This window comes from Salvelinus alpinus, chromosome 16, assembly GCF_045679555.1.
Source record: "Salvelinus alpinus chromosome 16, SLU_Salpinus.1, whole genome shotgun sequence".
In the NCBI taxonomy this organism is placed as follows: domain Eukaryota; kingdom Metazoa; phylum Chordata; class Actinopteri; order Salmoniformes; family Salmonidae; genus Salvelinus; species Salvelinus alpinus.
Window position 1 is genome coordinate 30140104 of NC_092101.1, and position 24993 is coordinate 30165096.

General features: G+C 43.8%; 1 protein-coding gene across 14 annotated transcripts in view; it reads right to left on the reverse strand.

Annotated features, from left to right (window-relative positions):
- LOC139541330 (nucleoprotein TPR-like) overlaps nucleotides 1–22600 on the reverse strand; it is a 77022-nt gene extending 54422 nt beyond the window's left edge. For all 14 annotated transcript variants that reach the window (XR_011668331.1, XM_071345862.1, XM_071345872.1 and 11 more), the window contains exons 1-20: nucleotides 22405–22600; nucleotides 21366–21470; nucleotides 21099–21172; nucleotides 16916–17012; nucleotides 16729–16832; nucleotides 16435–16599; nucleotides 14509–14682; nucleotides 14186–14273; nucleotides 13937–14077; nucleotides 13564–13670; nucleotides 13153–13350; nucleotides 4111–4218; nucleotides 3722–3948; nucleotides 3316–3479; nucleotides 2970–3103; nucleotides 2522–2670; nucleotides 2071–2233; nucleotides 1762–1896; nucleotides 1489–1629; nucleotides 1108–1282 (exon numbers count right to left, since the gene is read on the reverse strand). Coding sequence is in view for 13 of the 14 variants with exons in the window: in XM_071345862.1 (XP_071201963.1) it covers nucleotides 1108–1282; nucleotides 1489–1629; nucleotides 1762–1896; nucleotides 2071–2233; nucleotides 2522–2670; nucleotides 2970–3103; nucleotides 3316–3479; nucleotides 3722–3948; nucleotides 4111–4218; nucleotides 13153–13350; nucleotides 13564–13670; nucleotides 13937–14077; nucleotides 14186–14273; nucleotides 14509–14682; nucleotides 16435–16599; nucleotides 16729–16832; nucleotides 16916–17012; nucleotides 21099–21172; nucleotides 21366–21470; nucleotides 22405–22555 (2800 nt within the window). In the remaining variant the exon portion in view is untranslated. The remainder of the gene's footprint in view (nucleotides 1–1107; nucleotides 1283–1488; nucleotides 1630–1761; nucleotides 1897–2070; nucleotides 2234–2521; nucleotides 2671–2969; nucleotides 3104–3315; nucleotides 3480–3721; nucleotides 3949–4110; nucleotides 4219–13152; nucleotides 13351–13563; nucleotides 13671–13936; nucleotides 14078–14185; nucleotides 14274–14508; nucleotides 14683–16434; nucleotides 16600–16728; nucleotides 16833–16915; nucleotides 17013–21098; nucleotides 21173–21365; nucleotides 21471–22404) is intronic.
- Between the last annotated feature and the right edge of the window lie 2393 nt (nucleotides 22601–24993).

Sequence of the window (24993 nt, forward strand, 5' to 3'; positions counted from 1 at the left end):
GGTTGTACTGGTGTTAGCTAGGTACAAAGCTAAAGCTAGCCAGCCCAGAAGTTGCGGTCAAACAAATAATGCTTCATTACCAACGCGGTATTCTAAACACATCGTTCGTAGCTGGTGTTTGCAGACTTTTTTGTACAGCTTTGACAGTGCTACTGATAGTAGTGGTGGGGCTTGGCTTGCACGTGCAATTTCAGAACACACATTCTATAATAGAACTGTTATTTGACGTGTCTAACAAAAATCATATTTAAAACGCATCAAAGTGTTATTTGCGTGTATCTTTGACACACAAAGACCCAAACAGCATTCCATAATATGTTGTGAAGCTAATAGCAGTGAAGCTATTACTGTCGCGAAAGCCAACATTACCCACGACAGAACGGTTGATTGTCAAGGGCAATGAATTCCATTACCTTGGTGTTAAATGGATTTCGCCTTGGAGTTGTCTCGCTGAAATTTTTTTACTCTTTCAAATGACTGCTCGACTCGTTGACTGCTCGATCCACACAGCAGACATTGTGGGCTAGGTTGGGAATGCTGTGTTGCAGGTGTAGCGCAAAATTTTACATGGCGCCATTATGTCATGTACCTACGTTATATAGGTATGCACGTCAGCTTTGACATCGGTTTTTCACATCTGTGTTAAACTAGACATCGGGCCGATACTGATGTTAGCATTTTTAGCTAATATCATCCGATTCCGATATGTTCACCGATATATCGTGCATCCATACTTATTTGATAGATTCATGACAGTGTTAGACAAAGCAAGGAAAGTGAACTTCAAAACATGTTTAATTGGAATGTGCAGCTGTTGTTAATAAGTGATGAATCTGCTAGCTTCTGACATGACTGCAAGTCTGACATTTAGCTGGGAAATTTGAAAAATATCAGAGGCTATTTCGACAGGACAGCAAACTGGGATTTAAACACTCTTAAAATAGTAATTGTGTAAGTGGCTGTATTGAAGAAAACTGAGTACTATCCACATTCGAGCCATTCCAACATTCAGGCTACAAGAACTTCTATGGGTGGTTCCAGAACATTCTATGATGTCTCAAACGGCAGTGAACCTGATGTGATTCTGTACATTGTATGTACTCTTACCTCTGATGCCCATGGGAGTGGGCGGGGAGCTCAGGGACAGACGACCACCCTCTCCACTGCCCTGCTGCAGCCTGAGAGAGCTCACCTCCAGCTGGGCAGCACTCAGCTGATCCCTGGTCTTCTGGAGCAGGGCCGTCTGGGTCTCCAGCTGCCTCTTGGCATCCATCAGCTGCAACTGGATGGGGAAAGGCGAGGAAGGGTTGATTTTGTGTATGGTATGTAACAAATGCTTGAGTTCTGCCTTTTTGAAGCAAGTCTCTTGAGGAAAAAAGTATAAGTGTTATATTAAAGGAGAAAGAGGAATAGAACCCAGGTAGATATAAAATCCAAGGAGAGAGGGGGGTTGTAGTTGGACTTGGGATGATTGTTGGTTGGACTTACATCTTGGTTTCTGCTCAGCAGGTGGCGTTGCTCCACCTCATGCGCCAGTCTCTTCTGCAGCTGTCTGATCTCCCTCTCCTGCTTCTCTATCTGGGCGTTCAGACGCTGCCTGGTGTCTGTCTCGGAGCGCTCCAACGTGGCCTGGATGAGCACACAGGGAGAACAGTTAAAACATGACACGAACGCAGAGAGAACAGTGCCTCAACCATTTTATGAGTGATTAGTGTGAGATGTATTAACTGTTTTGAGATTGGTGTGTGTGTGTGTGTGTACCTCCATGGTCTTGAGGTTGGTGAGCAGCATGTTCTGTCCTCGTTGTTGGGTCTGCATGGTCTCCTTCTCCTGGGTCAGTCTGGACTCCACTAGCTTCAGCATCTCTCTCTCCTTCCTGAGGCTCTCAGCACAACCCTGGAGGAGGAAAACACTCAACTCAACTGTGGCTTAGAAACTAGATGTAATACATGTATAGAAAGATGGCGCAAACCACTAACACACACATTACGAGAGTGAGACTAAGTATTGTATTTTTTTCTAACACAATGAACAAAATACTTGGAACACACAAACATGAGGGACACACACCTTTGCCATGTTTAGTTTCTCCTGGGCAACCCTCAGGTCCTGGGTCATGGTGTGAACAGTCTGCTCACTCTTCTGGGCTGCAGCAGCCATCTTCTGTCCCTTCTCCATCAGAGAGGCAATCTCCTTCCTGTAGCCCTCCACATTATCCTGAAGCATCTCATACCTGGGGGGGGGGGGGGGGGGGGGGGTACGTCACCAGACAGGTTCAGTAAGTTATCAAGTGAACTTTGCAAAAAAATCTGAAATAACTTCCATGTTTCCACATTCAGAGAAAGACAAAATATCCAAAACACTTTATTCTGAAAGGGTTGCAAATTTCCAGTAACTTTCCACAAATTCCAAGGATTTTTGAAAAACCAGGGAATTTGGGCAAAGTTCACAGAATTGTACAACCCTAATCATGTGCCATTGTGTTGAATAGTGACCTGAAAGTGATGTGCAATTATCTTACCTCTTGGAGGTAAACTCCAGTTGGGTGGATATCTTGGCATTCTGGAATCTCTGGTCAGACACCTGCTCCTGTAGCTTCTCACTCTGCTCCACCAGGGCCTTGTCACTCTCAGACCTCTCCCTCTTATAGGAAGAGAACACTTCCTGCAACTAAAACACACCAAACAAGATGTTCCTTTAGATAAGAGTAATGCAACCATTTTGTATAAAACTAATTGAAGGATATTGTTTGTGATCTATCATAACATGGCAGTTTGGTGAAACAAAAAGGACAGATAATGTTTGATGTATCAAGCAATGCTGTATATACATGTACACTGATATGCATAGTTCCATTCTCAATGTTAAATGGTAGACTGCCATAGAATTCCTGTAGTTAGGTGTATACTGCCCTCTAGTGACTGACTAAGAAAACGTGTAAAACAGCGCAGAGGATTGTGGGGGCTCACCTGTCGGAGGGCTGCCTTGGCCTCTACCACCTCAGTTGACTCTGTTGCCATAGTAATAATTCCAGTGGGTGTGGTGGGGGTGGCAGCTGGGGAGCGGCGGGGGGTGCTAGAGAACTCCTCAGCAGCTGCTGCACCTGAGACAAGAGGTCAGTATGTAATTAATATATACACATCGCAAAGTTTCCCACCGGGCCTGGGACAAAAATTACTTCTTAAAGAACCAAAAGCCTGCACACGGTATATGCTGCTCCAGTACTTTATTCATGCACCCACATATACATTTCTGCTACACTAGCCTCATCAGGCCCTGAAGAAGGAAATGTATGTGAATTAATCTGAACCCGACCTTGCTGAGGGAAGCTGACTCCGGTGGCCTGGGCCAGCAGCACTCGGTACATGTCTCTCTGCCTAACGATGGACTCAGCCAGCTGCATCTGGTGGCCCCGCCGCTCTCGCAGAGCCTCCAGCTCTGCCTGGGCCTTCTCCAGACTGCGCTCCAGCTCACTGCACCTGGGGGGGGGGGGGGGTTGGAATTACCTTTATTTATCCACAGACAAACAGGGGAAGGTGGAGCAGGAGCTACTACCATATTGCTTATGCCCATCCAACAATGTCAGATCCACAAAAGTATCTAGTCTAGTGGGTCGTTTCTGGATGGAGAAAAGGACAGTCGGACACTTATCTTGGGGGCTTGGGTTGAAAGCAAAACATAAATGATCTACAAAGAATATGGACAATTAAGTATATCACACTTGGTGCCAGTGGTCTCTTCCTCCTCCCTCTCCTGTGCCTCGCTGAGCTCTCGAAGGGCCACCAGGAGGCGCTGGTTCTGCTGCTGGAGCTCCTCCACCCCACGGAACGTCACCAGGTGCTGCGTGATGACCTCCGACGTGCTGCTGATGTCAGCAGAGCTCACCTCCACGTCGTGGGCTACGTGGTTACCACGCGCCTCCTCCAGCTCAATGAGTAGGACACGGACCTGGTGGGGGAGGTGGTGAAAAAGTTATTGATTATGTCCCAAACCTGTATTCTTAAAACCATCACTTTATGATCGACATTGTTATTGATTTTCCCACACCTAATTCTATGACAATAGTGAGGTTTGCGAGGTTATAGACAGGATGTTCTGTTTGGGCCTTACCTGCTGCCCCATGTCTGCAAGCTGCACAGCAGACCTCTGGTTGTCTCTCTCCAGGACAGAAGAGCGCTTGTTGGCCTCGTCAGTCACCTTCTGCAGACGGTGCACCTCCTGAAACACAGTAACTAGTTATAAGTCCACGGAATGGTTTCTACCACACTATAAGTGCATATCATAGGCAAGTGCAGTTCACGAATACCAACCAAGGCAAGCGGTACCGGAGCATCAAGTCTGACACCAACAGGCTCCTGAACAGCTTCTATCCCCAAGCCAGAAGACTACTAAATAGCTAACAAAATGTCCACACTATCTGCATCGACCATTCCATTTTATTATTGCACTGTCTATGCATATTCTACACCCACTTGATTTGCTCATGCACACACAATCATATATGCTGCTGCTACTCTGTTTATCATATATCCCGATGCCTATTCACCTTACACCTATACATACAGTTGAAGTCGGAAGTTTAGATACACCTTAGCCAAATACATTTAAACTCAGTTTCACAATTCCTGACATTTAATCTGAGTAAATATTCCCTGTTTTAGGTCAGTTAGGATCACCACTTTATTTTAAGAATGTGAAATGTCAGAATAATAGAGAGAATGCTTTATTTCAGCTTTTATTTATTTCATCACATTCCCAGTGGGTCAGAAGTTTACATACACTCAATTAGTATTTGGTAGCATTGCCTTTAAAATGTTTAACTTGGGTCAAACATTTCTGGTAGCCTTCCACAAGCTTCCCACCAAAAGTTGGGTGAATTTTGTCCCATTCCTCCTGACAGAGCTGGTGTAACGGAGTCAGGTTTGTAGGCCTCCTTGCTCACACAATTTTTCAGTTCTGCCCACACATTTTTTATAGAATCAGGGCTTTGTGATGGCCACTCCAATAATTTGACTTTGTTGTCTAAGCCAGTTTGCCATGACTTTGGAAGTATGCTTGGGGTCGTTGTCCATTTGGAAGACCCATTTGCGACCAAGCTTTAACCTCCTGACTGATGTCTTGAGATGTTGCTTTAATATATCCACATAATTCTCCATCCTCGTGATGCCGTCTCTTTTGTGAAGTGCACCAGTACCTCCTGCACCAAAGCACCCCCACAACATGATGCTGCCAACCCTGCGCTTCACGTTTGGGATGGTGTTTTTTGGCTTGCAAGCCTCCCCCTTTTTCCTCCAAACATAACGATGGTCATTATGGCCAAACAGTTCTATTTTTGTTTCATCAGACCAGACCATTGATTTGCACTTTTCACACCAAAGTACGTTCATCTCTAGGAGACAGAAAGCGTCTCCTTCCTGAGCGTTATGACGGCTGCGTGGTCCCATGGTGTTTACACTTGCGTACTATTGTTTGTACAGATGAACGTGGTACCTCCATTTGGAAATTGCTCCCAAGGATGAACTAGATTTTCCCATGATGTCAAGCAAAGAGGCACTGAGTTTGAAGGTAGGCCTTGAAATACATCCACAGGTACACCTCCAATTGACTCAAATGATATCAATAAGCCTATCAGAAACTTCTAAAGCCTAAAGAATCTAACACATTTTCCAAGCTGTTTAACTTGTTTGGGATAGGGGGCAGCATTTTCACTTTTGGATGAATAGCATGCCCAGAGTGAACTGGCTCCTACTCAGTCCCAGATGCTAATATATGAATATTATTAGTAGTATTGGAGAGAAAACACTCTGAAGTTTCTAAAACTGTTTGAATGATGTCTGAGTATAACACAACTCATATGGCAGGCAAAAACCTGAGAAAAAATCCAAACAGGAAGTGGGAAATCTGAGGTTTGTAGTTTTTGAACTCACCCCTATCGAATACACAAATGGGATATGGGTTATTTTTCACTTCCTAAGGCTTCTACTAGATGTCAACCGTCTTTAGAACGTGGTTTCAGGCTGCTCATTCAGGCTGCCGGATGGGAGATGTTTTACTAAAGGGTCTACCTACAGCCTCGTTCTCAGTTACGCGCTTTCACTTGAGAGGTTGCTCTCGTTCCAGTGCTTCTCTACAGACAAAGGAATTCTCCGGTTGTAACATTATTGAACATTTATGATAAAAACACCCTAAAGATTGATTCTATACTTAGTTTGACAAGTTTCTTCGACCTGTAATATAACTTTTTGAACGTTTCGTCCGAATGGACCAGATCGCGCTTTTGGATTGTTTACCAAACACCCTAACAAAAGAAGCTATTGGACATAAATGGTGGACATTATCGAACAAAACAAGCATTTATTGTGGAACTGCGATTCCTGGGAGTGCATTCTGATGAAGATCATCAAAGGTAAGTGAATATTTATATATGAATAATGTTGACTACCCAACATGGCGGATATTTCTCTGGCTGGTTTGGGCTCTGAGAGCCGTTCTCAGATTATGCTTTTTCCGTAAAGTTTAAAAAAATATATGTGACACAGCGGTTGCATTAAGGAGAAGTGTATCTAAAGTTTCATGTATAATATCTGTATTTTCATCAACATTTATTATGAGTATTTCTGTGAATTCATGTGGCTCTCTGCAATATCACTGCATGTTTTGGAACTACTGAATCTAACACGCCAATGTAAAATAAGATTTTTGGATATACATATGAACTTTACCGAACAAAACATGTATTGTGTAACATGAAGTCCTATGAGTGTCATCTGATGAAGATCATCAAAGGTTAGTGATTAATTTGATCTCTATTTGTGCTTTTTGTGACTCCTCTCTTTGGCGGGAAAAATGGCTGGGTTTATCTGTGACTTGGTGGTGACCTAACATAATCGTTTGTGGAGCTTTCGCTGTAAAGCATTTTTGAAATCAGACACTGTGGCTGGATTAACGAGAATTATATCTTTAAAATGGTGCCTAATACTTGTATGTTTGAGAAATTAGATTTATGAGATTTCTGTTGATTTGTATTTGGCGCCCTGCAAATTTTATTGGCTGTTGGCGAGGAACCCCAGTCCTAGACAGGTTAAAGGCAAAGTCAACTTAGTGTATGTAACCTTCTGACCCACTGGAATTGTGATAGATTATTTAATTTATAACTCAATGTGTCTGTAAACAACTTTTTGGAAAAATGACTTGTGTCATGCACAAAGTAGTTGTTCTAACCGACTTGCCAAAACTATAGTTTGTTAACAAGAAATTTGTGGAGTGGTTGAAAAACGAGTTAATGACTCCAACCTAAGTGTATGTAAACTTCCAACTTCAGATGTACAGTACCAGTCAAAAGTTGACACAACTACTCATTCAAGGCTTTCTTTATTTTAAATATTTTCTACAACTGTATGTACCTCTATCCCTCCAGTTTCCCCGCACATTGTAAAATGTGGTATTGGCAGTGACCCTGGAACTGACCCTTTATATACAGTACCAGTCAAAAGGTTGGACACACCTACTCATTCAAGGCTTTTTCTTAAAATGTTGAATATTTTCTACATTGCAGAATAATAGTGAATACATCAAAACTATGAAATAACATATGGAATTATGTAGTAACCCAAAAAAGTGTATATTCAACAAAGTAGCCACCCTTTACCTTGTTGACAGCTTTGCACACTTTTGGCAATCTCTCAACCAGCTTCATGAGGTAGTAAGCAACAAAAAAAATGACAGTCCATCAGTACTTTAAGACATTAAGTCAATACGGAAAATGAAGAACTTTGAACGTTTCAAGTGCAGTCCCAAAAACCATCAAGCGCTATGATGAAATTATCTCTCATGAGATCCGCCAGAGGAAAGGAAGATCCAGATTTACCTCTGCTGAAGAGGATAAGTTATTTAGAGTTACCAGCCTCAGATATTGCAGCCCAAATAAATGCTTCAGAGTTCAAGTAACAGACACATCTCAACATCAACTGTTCAGAAGAGACTGTGATTATCAGGCCTTCATGGTCTAAATGCTGCAAAGAAACAACAACTTTTTTTTATTTAACTAGGCAAGTCAGTTAAGAACAAATTCCTATTCACAATGACGGCCTACACTGGCCAAACCAGGATGACGCTGGGCCAATTGTGCGCCGCCCTATGGGACTCCCAATAACGGCCAGTTGTGATACAGCCTGGATTCGAACCAGGGTTCAAACTACTTAAGGACACCAATAAGAAGAAGAGAATTAGTGGGTCAAGAAACACGAGCAATGGACTGGTGCAAATCTGTCCTTTGGTCTGATGATTCCAAATTTCTTCGTGAGACGCAGAGTAGGTGAACGGATGATCTCCACATGTATGGTTCCCACCGTGAAGCATGGAGGAAGCGTGATGGTGCTTTGCTGGTGACACTGTCAGTGATTCATTTAGAATTCAAGGCACACAACCAGCATGGCTACCACAGCATTCTGCAGCGATATGTCATCCCATCTGGTTTGCGCTTGGTGGGACTATCATTTGTTTTCAACAGGACAATGACCCAACACACCTCCAGGCTGTGTAAGGGCTATTTGACCAAGAAGGAGAGTGATGAGTACTGCATCAGATGACCTGCCCTCCACAATCACCCGACCTCAACCCAATTGAGATGGTTTGGGATGAGTTGGACCGCAGAGTGAAGGAAAAGCAGCCAACAAGTGCTCAGCATGTGTGAAGTCCTTCAAGACTGTTGGAAAAGCATTCCAAGTGAAGCTGGTTGAGAGAATGCCAAGAGTGTGCAAAGCTGTCATCAAGGCAAAGAGTGGCTACTTTGAAGAATCTAAAAAATATTTGTATTTATTTAAACACTTTTTTGGTAGCTACATGATTACATGTGTTATTTCACAGTTTATTTCTTCACTATTATTCTACAATGAGAAAATAATAAAAATAAAGATAAACCCTTGAATGAGTAGGTGTCCAAACTTGACAGGCACTGTACTTTAATTACTTTCTCATGTTCTTATTTTTCGTACTACTTTACTTTTGTTTATTGATTTTGAAAGAGCAAGCAAGAAAAGGCATTTCACTGTACTAGTGCATGTGACAAAAACTAACTAAAATACATTGCAGTGCAGTTCACCAATACCAACTCAAATACATTATTTTCCACTTACCCTAGACATTCTGGATGATACAGTTTAGTGCAGTTCAAAACCATCCCAAGCCATTGCATTTATCATGAGTTCACTGGATTGGTTTCTAATCCTTACATATCCTCAGATGTTTGACTAACAAAGGTCTCTTGTGTTAACTCGAAATGACACAACGACAAGGTTCCAGTTTAACAAAGTTTACTCTACTATATGGAACACACTACAAGGTAGCCATTACACTCAAGGCTAGGTCCAACAACGACAACACTTCCTGCGCATGCGCACTCTTGACTGAGTGATAGCCCCGTAATAACAGAAATATAGGGATACTTAAAACATGAACTTAACAATCTCCCCCTTTTCTTTAAAGACAAAAAAAACAACATAATTAAATGTCCAAGTATTATTCAAGATCCCCATTACAAATGGGTTGTGTGACAGTTTTTATTTGTATTACTCAAGCTGCCACTTTCCATTACTGAGAGCTTGTAGGAGCGAGAGCCTGTAGGAGCACAAGACCGGATGCTCCCTTTTTAGTCAGACAGTCAGAAAGCTGTTCCTTTGTGGTCGACCACAGAATCCGCTGGATTCTCTGTGCTTGAATAAGTTCCTTGATGCTGCTAATCTCAGTCTTTTCTCTGTGACAGACTTGGTTGACTTCACAGCATCAACTAATGAGTAGTTGTCAGTGACACAAACTACAGGTAGGAAGTGCCGTTTTGTCCCACCAGTGATAACCTAGCGAAGCATCACGGAAGACAACTAGTTTCAAAGAGTCATCTTTTCCAACATGCTGAAACTTTAAGGTCACTTGTTGTGATTTCAGTTTACGAACAACTTTGTTTGCCTCATGAATGGTTTGCCAAGTTGCAACCATCAAACCAGGTCTACTCTGTCTCGCAGCCCATAAAATTTGTCCCATCTTTGACCTCAATTGACCAGCTTCAATTCCACATAGAGGGGAATTCCTTTGTACGGCTCTTGAAGAATCCATGTGGATAGGTTGAAGATTCTTGATATAGCTCTCCTGTTGCATCAGTATTTTTCCATCAACTGTAATAAACTCTATGCCAACATAACAAAAATGATCATGCTCCTCACGACCAACCTAGAAAACAGCTTTGAGGTGTGGAATCACAGTTGAAGCAAAGGTCTGTGAGCCACCCCAGATAAAGTCATCAACATGACAGGCAAGTACTCCAGTCACATTGCAGTCTTGATCAAGCCAATAGAAGACTGCAGGATCCACTTGTGACATTTTTCCACCTGTATTCAGCATTGTTGCCTTGACTTTGTTGTACCAGTAGAGTGATCCATCTGCCAGTCCATACACACACTTTTTTAGTTTCCAGTGTTCCTTCACTTTTAGCTTCGGGCGGAGGTCGGATGTGAATGTCCCTTGACAGCTCTGTTCCCTGCAAAAATCCAGATTTGATGTCTATGGAATTAAGTTTCCATTTTTTCTGGCAGATCACTGACATCAGCAATCTGAGTGACTCTGAGGCGCATGTCTGTGAGTCTTTTGGGAGTTCTTTAGCAGCCAGCTCCTCAAAACCTCTAGCCACTAGACGTGCTTTGGGCACTATTCCAGTTAAGGATTCTTTAAGGGTACACACCCACCTTGTTGAGACGCACTTTTGGCCAATGTCTTTGACTTCCTCAAACACTCCATTTTTCCTCCAATTACTGAGCTCATCTAGCTTAGCTGAGTCAAATGACACGTCCTTTGTTTCAAGTACATCATCATTTTGAATGTCATTCTGTTTTTCTCGGTTTTCCATTGGTTCAATTCTGATATTATCTACAAGTGGCAGGTCAGCTGACCCTGTTGTACCAGAAAGTGTAGCTGGTTCAGAGTACTGCAAGTTGTACCAGTTCTTGTGTTTTGCTTTTCCTGCTCGTCCAATGACGGTTGCTGTATGTGGAATACCACTTTCTCTGTCCGTGTATTTAACAGTTTGTCCAGTTTTCAGATTGGAACAACCATGTTCTCTTAACACATGTGGCTGTTGAATGTTTTCCTCATTTGAACGCTCAACAGTATTACCTGTGGCATGGTTGAAGGTCTCTGCTCCATTTCCTGTGTCAGTTTCGGTGTCCATATCATTGGATGCGACATCTGGTAGGTTTGTGTCTGTTACTGTGTCCTTTTTGTCATTTTCATTAGGAGACTGATTCTCAGCAACAGCCCCTCTATCTTGTTGATCATTTACTTTCCGCAATCTTGAGTGATGCACCCTGACAATCATGCCTCCGTGCCTCACAAATATCACCACACCATCTTGACCAATGACTACTCCCGGTCCTTTCCACTCTTGACAGTCAACTCGTTTGTAGTACACTTTGTTTCCAGTTTCGTACTTCTCATCATCATTATTCCCTGAACTGCTGAGTAACTTCTGAAGTCTGTTAACTGTATCATGTCCAAACTGTTTGTAAAGCTTTAACAATACTTTGTGTTTTTCTTTAGTGCTCATGTTCTCTGTGACTGTCAGAATCTTCATGTGCTCTGTGTCAGTCAGAATCTCATTTTTGCATGAACTCTGTGTGATGTCTTTGTCTAAAATGTTTACACAATAGTGGCCTGAGGTAGTAAGTTCAAGAGTCACTGGTTGTTTAAACATCACTGCCTTGTCATTTTTTATGTCTAGTACAGCCTCTGCCTTCTTGAGGGAAGCTTTGCTTAATAGTAAGGGGATATCTGTAGGGACCACCTCTGTTTCAATGTGACACTTAGTCTGACCAATTTTTGCTGGTATCTTAACTCTCTTGGTAGAATGGACAATTCTCCCGTCTCCAAATTTGAAAGCTCTGTTGCTTGGTGTGTCAATCACATTTTGTACTTCTTTCATATTTAGTTCACTGACATAGCTATCAAGCCATTTTGCACCACACACTGTCCGTGTACATGCAGTATCAATCACAGCAGATCCTAAGGATTCAACTATAAAAATCTCAGTATCAGAAGCAGATTCATTTGAAAACAGTGTAATGTTACACTGCTCTATCTCTGTGTTTACATTTTCCTCTGTTAGTTTAACTTGTTCATTTTTATGAGGACAGTCTTTAACCCAATGGTAAGTGCTTTGACAAATAGCACATAACGATCTCCTTCCATATGTGTCCAGTGGATTTGTGCCGGGAAATGGCGCCCTCTTCTGGTTGTCTTGAGAACGTGACTTGTTGGCGCCTTTTCTGTGCTGCTCGGTGTAATATGCTGCGTCACTCACTTGCATTCCATCTGTTATTGGCGCGACAGACGTCTTTTCACCAAATATTATTTTTAGTGCCGACTTCATAGATGCAAAAGTCAGCACAGTACAAGCAGTCAAAGCCAACTGTTTCTCCCTACCATCTAGACAGGCAGTGTCTAGCAACTTGAACGCTAACACTGCATCTGGGAGAACCATGTCGTACTTGCGCATTCTATTGTACCTCTGTTCGAAATCAATGATGTAGTCCGTCATTGCAACCGAAATATCTCTCGTAACACTGTCAAAGTTTGAATATGCCTCGTAGGCACGGTCTTTCTCTTCTTTAAGAAATACAGAATCCAGTGCTGTGATCAAAGTTCCCATACCGTCATCCTTGTTCAAATCCTCAACGGATATTTCCAGTGCTGTATCTCTCGCTCTTCCCTCGAGCGATAATACCACCGCAAGTGCTTGCTTTTTCGCGTCCAGATTAGTAACGCGTGTCCAGATTCCCAGTTAATTTTTCCAACTTTCGTACGACCTCTTCTCATCGAAGCGAGGTGGCACATTGTAGTTAGAAACCATCCTCTGCTACCAATGTTAACTCGAAATGACACAACGACAAGGTTCCAGTTTAACAAAGTTTACTCTACTATATGAACACACTACAAGGTAGCCATTACACTCAAGGCTAGGTCCAACAACGACAAGACTTCCTGCGCATGCGCACTCTTGACTGAGTGATAGCCCCGTAATAACAGAAATATAGGGATACTTAAAACATGAACTAACATCTTGGTCCTCTGTATGGCAATAATAAAATGCACAAACTAAAACCCACACACCTTAACTGCCTGTTCCAGCTTGGATGAAAGGCTGGCCACAGATTTCTGCATGCGCTCATGCTCATCCCTCTGGCGTTTGAGGATGGGACCCTTAGCCTCCACCTCCTGCACTATGTCATCCAAGTACTTATTCACCCGCTTCTTCTCCACACGCTCCAGCTGCAGTGCCTCCTGGGTCTCCACATACGCTGTGTACAACTGGAGAGAAGAGGTCGCTCAAACAGTTATACAGTCCCACCCTCAAACATTGGTACTATGAGCGTAACGTGTTTTAATATAACCGTTTTCTTTGCAAAGTAAATCTCTGCAGATTAATTCTGTAAATGTTAAGTAAATATGTGACATGAAAATGTGTAAATGTGTGACATAGAAGAGTCCTCTGTCACCAAAGCAGTGCAACTGTGGCGTTACCTCAGTCAGCTTCATGCCAGGTTTGACTATCTTGGCCACGGCGACTGCGGTCGGGGACATGGTGGTAATCGTTTCCTCTGACAGCACTGAGGCTGCACCGGCAGAGCCTGGACACACACACAACCATGCACAGGGTCAAAGTTCATCCTCCATTTCAAACTGAGGTCTCCAGAGCGTGACCAAAGAAGCCACATCAACCTAACACAAATCAGTCAGTGGACAGTTTATATTAGCCATCGAATGCTCATTCAAATAACATCAAACTTGCTGGTAAAGGGGTTAATTCTGAGAGACATCGTCCAAAATAAAACAATTTCAACGCCCAGTCAACTGTTCAGTAGAATCAGGCAAAATATTGTGTCTAAGGCCTGACCTCTGAGCTTGGTGTCGGACAGCAGTTCGTTGGCATTCTCCAGTTCTTTTTCCAAACTGATGATCCTCTCCTTCAGCTCAGCAGCCTCCTTGTCCCGACAGTCATCCATCTCCTGCAACCTCACCTCCAGGGCCTTGTTCGCTGTAGAGAGGAAAGGAGAGGATAATGGTAGCCTACTTGTGACAAGCAAACCAAGTGCCCATGTCTGAAGGTTTTGCATTGAGATGGTGTCTGTGGTCTCTCTCTCACCCTCTCCAGCATCTTTCAACAGCTTGTGCAGCTCCTCTACAGCCCCACTCAATTCCTCACTCTTGGACTCAGAGTCTGCAGCAGCTCCCTGGGAAGACAAGGTAAAGGGTTGTTGGCCAGTGTTGGGAAAGGAACAATGCACTTACTTATTCAATGCTTCACATCATCCACCACAAAAATGTTGCATGCACCCGTTAACTAAAATGTTCCCCAAAAGTTTACTTACAAAACAAACATCAAGGTAGCAATGACGACCGCCATTATTAGGGAGCTATGGACTATCCATTGGAATCCAAAACAAATCCAAGACTTGTTCTACATACCTTATACAAGTTGGAGAGCTTTATGTTGGCATTCAGCTCGTTTCTAAACTTCTCCTCCATGCTAGCCTGCTGCTCCTTATCCTCTTTCAGTTTGTTGATTATGTCTTCAGCCTGCTTCTGAAGGCTTTCATTTGAAGTCTTCAAACTGGTCACTTGGTCCTGGACTCTGTTCAACTACAAAAAAAACAACAGACAACTATAATGTTGACAGAGTACTGGGGGAGAAGCCAGTCAGGTAATAGTTTGTTTTTGATATGTGAATGACTCCATACTCAATAGATAAATAATGATACCCAGAATGTACAGCTATAAAAAAAAATATATATACACTGCTCAAAAAAATAAAGGGAACACTTAAACAACACAATGTAACTCCAAGTCAATCACACTTCTGTGAAATCAAACTGTCCACTTAGGAAGCAACACTGATTGACAATAAATTTTACATGCTGTTGTGCAAATGGAATAGACAAAAGGTGGAAATTATAGGCAATTAGCAAGACACCCCTAATAAAGGAGTGATTCTGCAGGTGGTGACCACAGACCACTTCTCAGTTCCTATGCTTCCTGGCTGATGTTTTGGTTACTTTTGAATGCTGGCGGTGCTCTCACTCTAGTGGTAGCATGAGACGGAGTCTACAACCCACACAAGTGGCTCAGGTAGTGCAGCTCATCCAGGATGGCACATCAATGCGAGCTGTGGCAAGAAGGTTTGCTGTGTCTGTCAGCGTAGTGTCCAGAGCATGGAGGCGCTACCAGGAGACAGGCCAGTACATCAGGAGACGTGGAGGAGGCCGTAGGAGGGCAACAACCCAGCAGCAGGACCGCTACCTCCGCCTTTGTGCAAGGAGGAGCACTGCCAGAGCCCTGCAAAATGACCTCCAGCAGGCCACAAATGTGCATGTGTCTGCTCAAACGGCCAGAAACAGACTCCATGAGGGTGGTAATGAGGGCCCGACGTCCACAGGTGGGGGTTGTGCTTACAGCCCAACACCGTGCAGGACGTTTGGCATTTGCCAGAGAACGCCAAGATTGGCAAATTCGCCACTGGCGCACTGTGCTCTTCACAGATGAAAGCAGGTTCACACTGAGCACATGAGCACATGTGACAGACGTGACAGAGTCTGGAGACACCGTGGAGAACGTTCTGCTGCCTGCAACATCCTCCAGCATGACCGGTTTGGCGGTGGGTCAGTCATGGTGTGGGGTGGCATTTCTTTGTGGGGCCGCACAGCCCTCCATGTGCTCGCCAGAGGTAGCCTGACTGCCATTAGGTACCGAGATGAGATCCTCAGAGCCCTTGTGAGACCATATGCTGACACATGCACATTTGTGGCCTGCTGGAGGTCATTTTGCAGGGCTCTGGCAGTGCTCCTCCTTGCACAAAGGCGGAGGTAGCGGTCCTGCTGCTGGGTTGTTGCCCTCCTACGGCCTCCTCCACGTCTCTTGATGTACTGGCCTGTCTCCTGGTAGCGCCTCCATGCTCTGGACACTACGCTGACAGACACAGCAAACCTTCTTGCCACAGCTCGCATTGATGTGCCATCCTGGATGAGCTGCACTACCTGAGCCACTTGTGTGGGTTGTAGACTCCGTCTCATGCTACCACTAGAGAGAGAGCACCGCCAGCATTCAAAAGTAACCAAAACATCAGCCAGGAAGCATAGGAACTGAGAAGTGGTCTGTGGTCACCACCTGCAGAATCACTCCTTTATTGGGGGTGTCTTGCTAATTGCCTATAATTTCCACCTTTTGTCTATTCCATTTGCACAACAGCATGTGAAATGTATTGTCAATCAGTGTTGCTTCCTAAGTGGACAGTTTGATTTCACAGAAGTGTGATTGACTTGGAGTTACATTGTGTTGTTTAAGTGTTCCCTTTATTTTTGAGCAGTGTATATATATTTTAAACTGTCATGTTCTTACCTCATCCTCTTTGTTCTCCAAGCTGCACTTCAGCTCCAGGATCTGGTTGCCCTTCTGGCGTGAAAGAGCCAGCAGCTCCTCACTTTTAGCCTTGAGCTCTGCGTTCAGCCAGGCCGCCTGGCCTCGCAACAGCTCCTTTTCCTGCTCCATACGCTTCTCACGGTACTGAGGGAACCGGCACAACAGCATGGATTACATATGATATATACATGTATTAGATCATTTCAACACCTTCCTTGAGAGGTGGGTCCTATTCAAGTGGCCACGAGCAACAGAGCGTTCAAATAGGCTCACCTTGATGTTGACCTCTGAGGATTCAAGCTCGTCCAACTTGAGCTGCAGCCCCATCTTTGAGGCATTGACTTCTGCCACTTTGTCATTGAGGCGCTGCAGGTCCTCTAATTTAAAAAATAAATCCAATAGACATTAGATCAAGTGTGTGTCTGTGTGTTTACATCTCTCCACATAGATTTATCCATACCACTCAGATAGTCCACTTCCTGGGATCTCCTCCCCAATGTACGCACAAGCTCCCGCTTCTCTGCCTCCAGTTCATTTTTGGCTTTACAGAGCTGGGCCTAGAATAAAGATGTTTAAGTCAATGTCAAGCCCAAAAAAGGTGTCAACACGAACCTAGGGCTGGTTGCTATGGCCTAAAAATTATAAATTGTTGTAATGTTCTCTAAATAAGCTCTCTAAATAAAGGTCTAACACTGTATTTCAAACAGTCAGCAATAATCTAATGAATCCAGGGCTTTTGAAATTATACATTTTTTTAACCTTTATTTAACTAGGCAAGTCAGTTAAGAACAAATTCTTATCTTCAATGGCGGCCTAGGAACAGTGGGTTAACTGCCTTGTTCAGGGGCAGAACGACAGATTTTTAGCTTGTCAGCTCGGGGATTCACTCTTGCAAACTTTCGGTTACAGGTCTAACGCTCTAACCACTAGGCTACCTGCCGCCCCATATATGCCTTCCACAACCACAAGACCGACTAATAATGTAATTATTGGAATTAACTTCCGACGCCGACAGAGATGGCCGCCTCGCTTCGCGTTCCTAGGAAACTATGCAGTATTTTGTTTTTTTACGTGTTATTTCTCGCGCTCAGGTCTGTTCAACGCTGGTCCGACCAACCTGATTCCACGCTTCAAGACTGCTTCGATCACGTGGATTGGGATATGTTCCGCATTGCGTCCAACAACAACATTGACGAATACGCTGATTCGGTGAGCGAGTTCATTAGAAAGTGCATCAGCGACGTAATACCCACAGCAAAGATTAAAACATTCCCAAACCAGAAACCGTGGATTGATGGCAGCATTCGCGCAAAACTGAAAGCGCGAACCACTGCTTTTAAACCAGGGCAAGGTGACCGGAAACATGACCGAATACAAACAGTGTAGCTATTCCCTCCGCAAGGCAATCAAACAAGCTAAGTGCCAGTATAGAGACAAAGTAGAGTCGCAATTCAACAGCTCAGACACAAGAAGTATGTGGCAGGGTCTACAGTCAATCACGGATTACAAAAAGAAAACCAGCCCAGTCGCGGACCAGGATGTCTTGCTCCCAGACAGACTAAATAACTTTTTTGCTCGCTTTGAGGACAATACAGTGCCACTGACACGGCCCGCTACCAAGACCTGCGGGCTCTCCTTCACTGCAGCCGAGGTGAGTAAAACATTTAAACGTGTTAACCCTCGCAAGGCTGCAGGCCCAGACGGCATTCCCAGCCGCATCCTCAGAGCATGCGCAGACCAGCTGGCTGGTGTGTTTACGGATATATTCAATCAATCCTTATCCCAGTATGCTGTTCCCACATGCTTCAAGAGGGCCACCATTGTTTCTGTTCCCAAGAAAGCTACGGTAACTGAGCTAAACGACTACCTCCCCGTAGCACTCACTTCCGTCATCATGAAGTGCTTTGAGAGACTAGTCAAGGACCATATCACCTCCACCCTACCTGACACCCTAGACCCACTCCAATTTGCTTACCGACCCAATAGGTCCACAGATGACGCAATCGCAACCACACTGCCCTAACCCACCTGGACAAGAGGAATACCTATGTGAGAATGCTGTTCATCGACTACAGCTCAGCATTTAACACCATAGTACCCTCCAAACTCGTCATCAAGCTCGAGACCCTGGGTCTCGACCCCGCCCTGTGCAACTGGGTACTGGACTTCCTGACAGGCCGCCCCCAGGTGGTGAGGGTAGGTAACAACATCTCCACCCCGCTGATCCTCAACACTGGGGCCCCACAAGGGTGCGTTCTGAGCCCTCTCCTGTACTCCCTGTTCACCCACGACTGCGTGGCCATGCACGCCTCCAACTCAATCATCAAGTTAGCGGACGACACTACAGTGGTAGGCTTGATTACCAACAACGACGAGACGGCCTACAGGGAGGAGGTGAGGGCCCTCGGAGTGTGGTGTCAGGAAAAGAACCTCACACTCAACGTCAACAAAACAAAGGAGATGATTGTGGACTTCAGGAAACAGCAGAGGGAGCACCCCCCTATCCACATCGACGGGACAGTAGTGGAGAGGGTAGTAAGTTTTAAGTTCCTCAGTGTACACATCACGGACAAACTGAATTGGTCCACCCACACAGACAGCGTTGTGAAGAAGGCGCAGCAGCGCCTCTTCAACCTCAGGAGGCTGAAGAAAATCACTTGTCACCAAAATCACTCACAAACTTCTACAGATGCACAATTGAGAGCATCCTGTCGGGCTGTATCACCGCCTGGTACGACAACTGCTCCGCCCACAACCGTAAGGCTCTCCAGAGGGTAGTGAGGTCTGCACAACGCATCACCGGGGGCAAACTACCTGCCCTCCAGGACACCTACACCACCCGATGTCACAGGAAGGCCATAAAGATCATCAAGGACAACAACCACCCGAGCCACTGCCTGTTCACCCCGCTATCATCCAGAAGGCGAGGTCAGTACAGGTGCATCAAAGCAGGGACCGAGAGACTGAAAAACAGCTTCTATCTCAAGGCCATCAGACTGTTAAACAGCCACCACTAACATTTAGTGGCCGCTGCCAACATACTGACTCAACTCCAGCCACTTTAATAATGGGAATTGATGGAAATGTATGTAAAAAATATATCACTAGCCACTTTAAACAATGCCACTTAATATAATGTTTACATACCCTACATTACTCATCTCATATGTATATGTATATACTGTACTCTATATCATCTACTGCATCTTGCCATCTTTATGTAATACATGTATCACTAGCCACTTTAAACTATGCCACTTTATGTTTATATACCCTACATTACTCATCTCATATGTATATACTGTACTCTATACCATCTACTGCATCTTGCCTATGCCGTTCTGTACCATCACTCATTCATATATCTTTATGTACATATTCTTTATCCCTTTACACTTGTGTGTATATGGTAGTAGTTGTGGAATTGTTAGGTTAGATTACTCGTTGGTTATTACTGCATTGTCAGAACTGAAGCACAAGCATTTCGCTACACTCGCATTAACATCTGCTAACCATGTGTATGTGACAACATTAATTTGATTTTGATTTATTTTATGAAAATAGTCCAACCTGCCTTTTCTTTGCAATAATCACTCTTCTTGCTTTCAAGGCTGTCTACGCAAATACCCTTTGTTGCAAATGTAACCAGAACCATGAATAATACACATTCACTAATTTTGACTAACTTCTTGTAGCAAACATAGAAAATGAACACAGGTCTCATAAACAATCCCTTAAGCACAAGACCACGTGCAAGTGAGTAGCCAGCTAATCTTTATAGTTCAAGTTTAACCAACTTGGATCGATTTGCTAGCTAACAAGGCAGAAAAGTTTAATTGTTATGAATACACCCTTCTGTCCGTCTCTAACTGTTTGAACAGCATGTTAGCCTGTCCACTTTGTCTAGATAATGAAATCAAGTGGCCTACCTTATTTCTCAGAGTGAGAACGAGTTGCCAATTCCTTATACAATTATGTTTTATGCTTATTTCACATTTAGAAAAACAGACTAGACAGCTAGTCGTCTTTGGTTGAAATGCCGCAATTCCAAGGCGTGACAGAAGAATAACATTAATTTCCAAAGGGTGTCATTAGAAAGCTTAAATTCTCTATTACAGTAAAATAATGTCTCAATGATTTTTGGTGTCAATGACTAATTCTGTTGTACCAAACCAGACATAGCAAGTTGAAACTGCTTGTCAAAGAGGAAGAAGTTATCTCTTATCTTTGTTGTTGTGAGTGGCAGGGTCTTGGTCAGGGTGTGTGCAAACAGTGAGGAAGAGACTAACAGAGGTTTCACTCTCACCAAAATAAGCCCAATGTTATTCTATGGATATAAGCTTGCCGCCTTAACAACGACTCCCATTGTTAGGGCGGAGGCATGCGCATCTCGTCATTACATTCAGATCTCTGGTGTAAATGGAAGGTGCACACAGCACAGAAGGAGCTTAGGAGACTTGACCAAAAATACATAAGAATATGTGTAGATAAACACTTATAAAAACAAAAAATACAAGTTCATTCATGTGATAGAAGTATATGGAATATCGTGCAAAACGAATTTGAATAAATTGAATTAATGTTATATATTGCCTAGCCCTACACAAAGCATTAAAGAGGTGACAAGACCATGAGGCTCTCACCTGTTCAGATGTCAACTTCTCTTGGTTGATTTCATACTCTTTATTCTTTTCTAGTACACTCTTGAGTTCTTCATCTATAGAAAAAAATTCAATTTCATAAAATGGTGGATCATCATCCCCAATGATGGGATGTACTTGACCAAAGGTCAAACTTGGGAAATGGTCAGTAAATTGCAAAGAATCACATACTGGGGTTTACATACTGTACATGTACTGCAGTGGTAATTAAAGAGCCTTTGAGTGGATCAAGAAGCTAGTTCCACTTACCGATCTTGGTGAACTCCTCTCGGAGTTTGTGGTGCTGTTCAGTATGGGTCACAAACTGTTCCTGACTCTGTTCAAGACGTTGCACTTTCTCAAAGAACTGTTGTTCTACAAGAGTGACAACACATGTTAACTTTGCTACTCTTGTCTCGAAGGCGAAATGATAAATCAAAGTAGTTTAATAAAGTTATCTGGGAGTATAGAGAACTTCTCAACAAACGAACTAGTCATCCACCACGTTGCCAACGTCAGCCAGTAAGCTAGCTAGCTAGCTAAACAATTTAGACATGGCTGATTAACAATGTTGGCTAGCTAATGATTATTTAATCCATCATATCACTATGCCTTGTGAGATAAACAGTTGTCGATGCAGCCGGCAAAGGCCATCCACGTTCTGCGCTAACGAACGTACACTGTCAAATATTTGTTTAACTAAACCTCATTGCTCTATCTGTGATACCAAATATATATTTTTATAACTAAACCAAGATATACCACTGCCCGTCGTTTCAAATGGGAACAAATGTGTCATGGTGGGAACAAGCCTGGAGGTGGGCGGAGCCAAGCACGAGCTAGCGAGATCCTATTGGCGCGTGCGCATATTTCCGTTAGGGAACGCCTACTCTATAGTGCAAGTGCGCAATAACTTCACTCTTACTAAACACAATTTAATAATAACACTTTGGCAAAGAGAAAAGTCTACAAAACTTAGTCCACTCTGTTCGTAACATATTCTAGTTTTGGGAACAGAACATTGTATGGAGATCAAATGTTTAATCAATGAGAAAATTAGCACAATGTCAGCCAAAATCCATCCCGTTCCATCTTCTCCACTGCAGGCAACAGGGCTTCCTCTCACTATCATATTTGGTAGTGAGTGGAAACGCCAAGCGGATGCTTCAAATGTATACATCCGGTGAAAGAACAATGAGACAGATTTATCTGTGATTCTGTCTTTAGCTAGCTACGTAGCCTAGATAACGTTAGCTAGCGAGCTGGAGTTGTACACATCATTACAATGACTTATTCGGATATAACTTACCGCTATCGACTCTAAATTGCTCCTGGTGTGACTTGAGGTAATCTATTTCATATTGCAGATCAGAAAATAACTTTTCTAGTTTATTTTGAACAGCTTTTGGTAGCTTCGCTATCTCAGCGCGCTCCAACGCTTGAAGTAGCACTGTAGCCATATTTCACCCACATCAACTGTGCTCTGAGCAGGCGCATTGATGACTTGTTCGCTCACAGCGTGGTGTATGATGGGAAAAGTAATGTTTACATTTTTTTTAGGAACTAAACAAAGACATGTGACTGGGAATGTAACTTTAAAGTCCTGATTGAAAGTGCACTTCAGTCCAGCAAAGGGTCTTATCTGAGTCTTTGAAACGAGCGCTGAAGGTTTTCATCTCAGAATTTAATGACTTTTATTCTTATTAACAAACAGTTATATTGTATTATATTACCAGTACAATCGCTAAGTCCAATACAATATAACTGTCCTGTTACAATTCCCCCAGTTTACAGTGACTTTAAGCTGCTCTTTTTTTTAATTTCACCTTTATTTAACCAGGTAGGCTAGTTGAGAACAAGTTCTCATTTACAACTGCGACCTGGCCAAGATAAAGCAAAGCAGTGTGACACAAACAACAACACAGAGTTACACATGGAATAAACAAACATTCTGTCAATAACACAATAGAAAAAAGTATATACAGTGTTTGCAAATGTTGATGATTCGTTACTAGAGAAATGAGACCAAGTCAATACGCTGGACAGGGTGGATCAGTATTTAGTAAGACAGTTTATTCAATGTAAAGATATCTGGCAAATCGTGCAGCACGGCCCCTTCTGTCTGACTCGTATGGAATCGTCGGAAAAGAGGGCTCTAAACATATTGTACAGATTATATATGCAGTAAATGACGTAGGTTGAATCTGGTAGTCTGGCCTTCTGACTGGTCGATCTGGGTCGTGGGTAGTCCTGTCCGGGCCTGATGTCGACGTTCCATTGGCTCTTCACACAGTTCTTTGTCTTAAAGTCTCATCCTTGAGCAGAATGCATGTGCGTTTGTTTTAGCAGGGGCCTATTCATGGGGGAGGGGAGTGTGTGTGGGTCTGTGGTTATTTATAAGGGTACAAAGTGTGGGGGTATAGTGGGGGATGGGTGCATGTTGTGCCAAGTATAGCTTGTGTTGAGAAGTTGTTAAAACAAGTTACCAGTATCCATTACAATTTCTTACACAAATGAGGTAAGATATGGGAGTTAAGGCAATAAATAGGCCATAGTGGCTAAATAATTACAATTTAGCAATTATACACTGGAGTGATAGATGTGCAGAATATAAATGTGCAAGTAGAGATACTGGGGTGCAAAGGAGCAAAATAAATAACAGTATGGGGATGAGGTAATTGGATGGGTTATTTACAGATGGGCTATGTACAGGTGCAGCGATCTGTGAGCTGCTATTTACAGATGGGCTATTTTCAGGTGCAGCGATCTGTGAGCTGCTATTTACAGATGGGCTATGTACAGGTGCACCGATCTGTGAGCTGCTCTGACATCTGGTGATTAAAGTTAGTGAGGGAGGCCTCCCGGGTGACGCAGTGGTCTAAGGCACTGCATCGCAGTGCTAGATGTGCCACCAGAGCCTGGGTTCGAGCCCAGGCTCTGTCGTAACCGGCCGCGACCGGGAGGTCCATGGGGCGACGCACAATTGGCCTAGCGTCGTCCGGGTTAGGGAGGGTTTGGCCGGTAAGGATATCCTTGTCTCATCGCGCACTAGCGACTCCTGTGGCGGGCCGGGCGCAGTGCACGCTGACCAGGTCGCTAGGTGTACGGTGTTTCCTCCGACACATTGGTGCGGCTGGCTTCCGGGTTGGATGCCATTCCCCTCCTGTACTCCCTGTTTACCGACGACTGCGTGGCCAAGCACGACTCCAACACCATCATTAAGTTTGCTGACGACACACGACAGTGGTAGTCACCAACAACGATGAGACAGCCTATAGGGAGGAGGTCGGAGACCTGGCAGTGTGGTGCCAAGACAACAACCTCTTCCTCAATGTGAGCAAGACAAAGGAGATTATCATGGACTACAGGAACATCGACAGAGTTGTAGTGGAGCGTGTCGAGAGTTTCAAGTTCCTTGGTGTCCACATCACCAACAAACTATCATGGTACAAACACACCAAGACAGTCGTGAAGAAGGCACGACAACACCTTTTCCCCCTCAGGAGACTGAAAAGATTTGGCATGGGTCCTCAGATCCTCAAAAAGTTCTACAGATGCACCATCGAGAGCATCCTGCCCGGTTGCATCACCGCCCGGTATGGCAACTGCTCGGCATCCGACCGTAAGGCGCTACAGAGGGTAGTGTGAACGGCCCAATATATCACTGGGGACAATCTTCCTGCCATCTAGGACCTATATACTAGGAGGTGTCAGAGGAAGGCCCAAAAATTGTCAAAGACACCAGTCACCCAAGTCATAGACCATTCACTCTGCTACCGCACAGCAAGCGGTACCCGGAGTGCCAAGTCTTGGTCCAAAAGGCTCCGTAACAGCTTCTATTCTCAAGCTATAAGACTGCTGAACAATTAATCAAATGGCCACCCGGACTATTTACATT